The 1,010-nt window shown below is 42.5% G+C and overlaps 1 protein-coding gene across 1 annotated transcript; it reads right to left on the bottom strand.

Moving 5' to 3' along the window:
- Positions 1-298: 298 nt before the first annotated feature.
- Positions 299-992, bottom strand: LOC128277282 (serine protease grass-like). Its single transcript, XM_053015724.1, has 2 exons — positions 782-992; positions 299-702 (listed from the first exon to the last, which is right to left on the bottom strand). The coding sequence occupies exons 1-2, from the start codon at positions 990-992 to the stop codon at positions 299-301; spliced, it is 615 nt and encodes a 204-aa protein (XP_052871684.1).
- Between the last annotated feature and the right edge of the window lie 18 nt (positions 993-1,010).

Genomic DNA, 1,010 nt, shown 5'->3' with positions numbered 1-1,010 from the left:
AATTGGTTATCGAGTTCTTATTCTGTGATATGAAAAAATCTCGTAAAATGAATTAAAATAGCAAATTTATCGTTGTATACTTAATTTATTTGTATAATGTTACTTAAAAATACTGAGTCACTATATTTTGAGTAGTTTTGCTTAAATTTTACGCCGCGCATAATTTACATTAATAGGTTTGATAGCTTAAACGTGATGTTCTGAGTAAAGTATGAATCCTTCGAAAAAATGTCTCTCAAAAATCGTCAGTTGGTGGGGCGTAAAGATGAGGAGTTCAGAATGTTGCAGCTATCCCGTATTAGTCTTCCAGATTGTCCAAAATCCAATCGGCAAAATTTTCCACTCGTGTATATACTCCCGGTGCGCTCAGTTTTCCACAAGTGTTCAGGCCAAACGACACTACACCGTACTGCACAAACTGACCACTAACGCTGATCGTTTTCAATGGTCCACCCGAATCTCCTGAGCAATTGTCGCTCATATTGGCTCCGATCGCGCATAGCTGGCTTTCTTCCAACTTGACGTAACGATCCTCCATGCGCAGACGCGATAGGCACTTGTCGTTGGGCATCAGGGTTAGAACGGCAAACTGGAGCCTGGCAGAGGACTCACTATTGTGAGTGGTGCCCCACCCAGCAACAACGTAGTTTCTTACTGTTGTACGCATCTGGGGTCCAACCGGCAAACAGATCGGGTTCACGTCTGGCGGAAGGGGAATAATTTTATAAATAAGTTTTTGAATTGATGCTCGGTTGAATTAGTCTTCTATATGCTAACTTACTATCATTGAGGGAAGCCTTTCGAGAAAGCCGAATCAAAGCGATGTCATTCCTTTTGTGCCGGTTGCTGTAGTTATCGTGCATGATGATCCGCTCAACTGGAATATCCTGCACGGGCATGGCGCACTCTTCGCCGTTCGTACTGCAATCGATAGTTTTGTCCAGATCGTACTCACCCAATCGTACCGATACACTAAACGCGGAATAGCACATATTCATTAAACATCGTTA

Source organism: Anopheles cruzii, unplaced genomic scaffold, assembly GCF_943734635.1.
Source record: "Anopheles cruzii unplaced genomic scaffold, idAnoCruzAS_RS32_06 scaffold05328_ctg1, whole genome shotgun sequence".
Lineage (NCBI taxonomy): Eukaryota > Metazoa > Arthropoda > Insecta > Diptera > Culicidae > Anopheles > Anopheles cruzii.
This window is presented reverse-complemented; position numbering and strand designations above follow the sequence as displayed.

Excerpts from the sequence above, each read along its gene's own strand:
- LOC128277282 (XM_053015724.1), bottom strand. The coding sequence starts at position 992 with ATGTGCTATTCCGCGTTTAGTGTATCGGTACGATTGGGTGAGTACGAT. Across the intron at positions 703-781 it reads AAAGGCTTCCCTCAATGATA|ACGTGAACCCGATCTGTTTG; the intron begins GTAAGTTAGCAT and ends CCCTTCCGCCAG.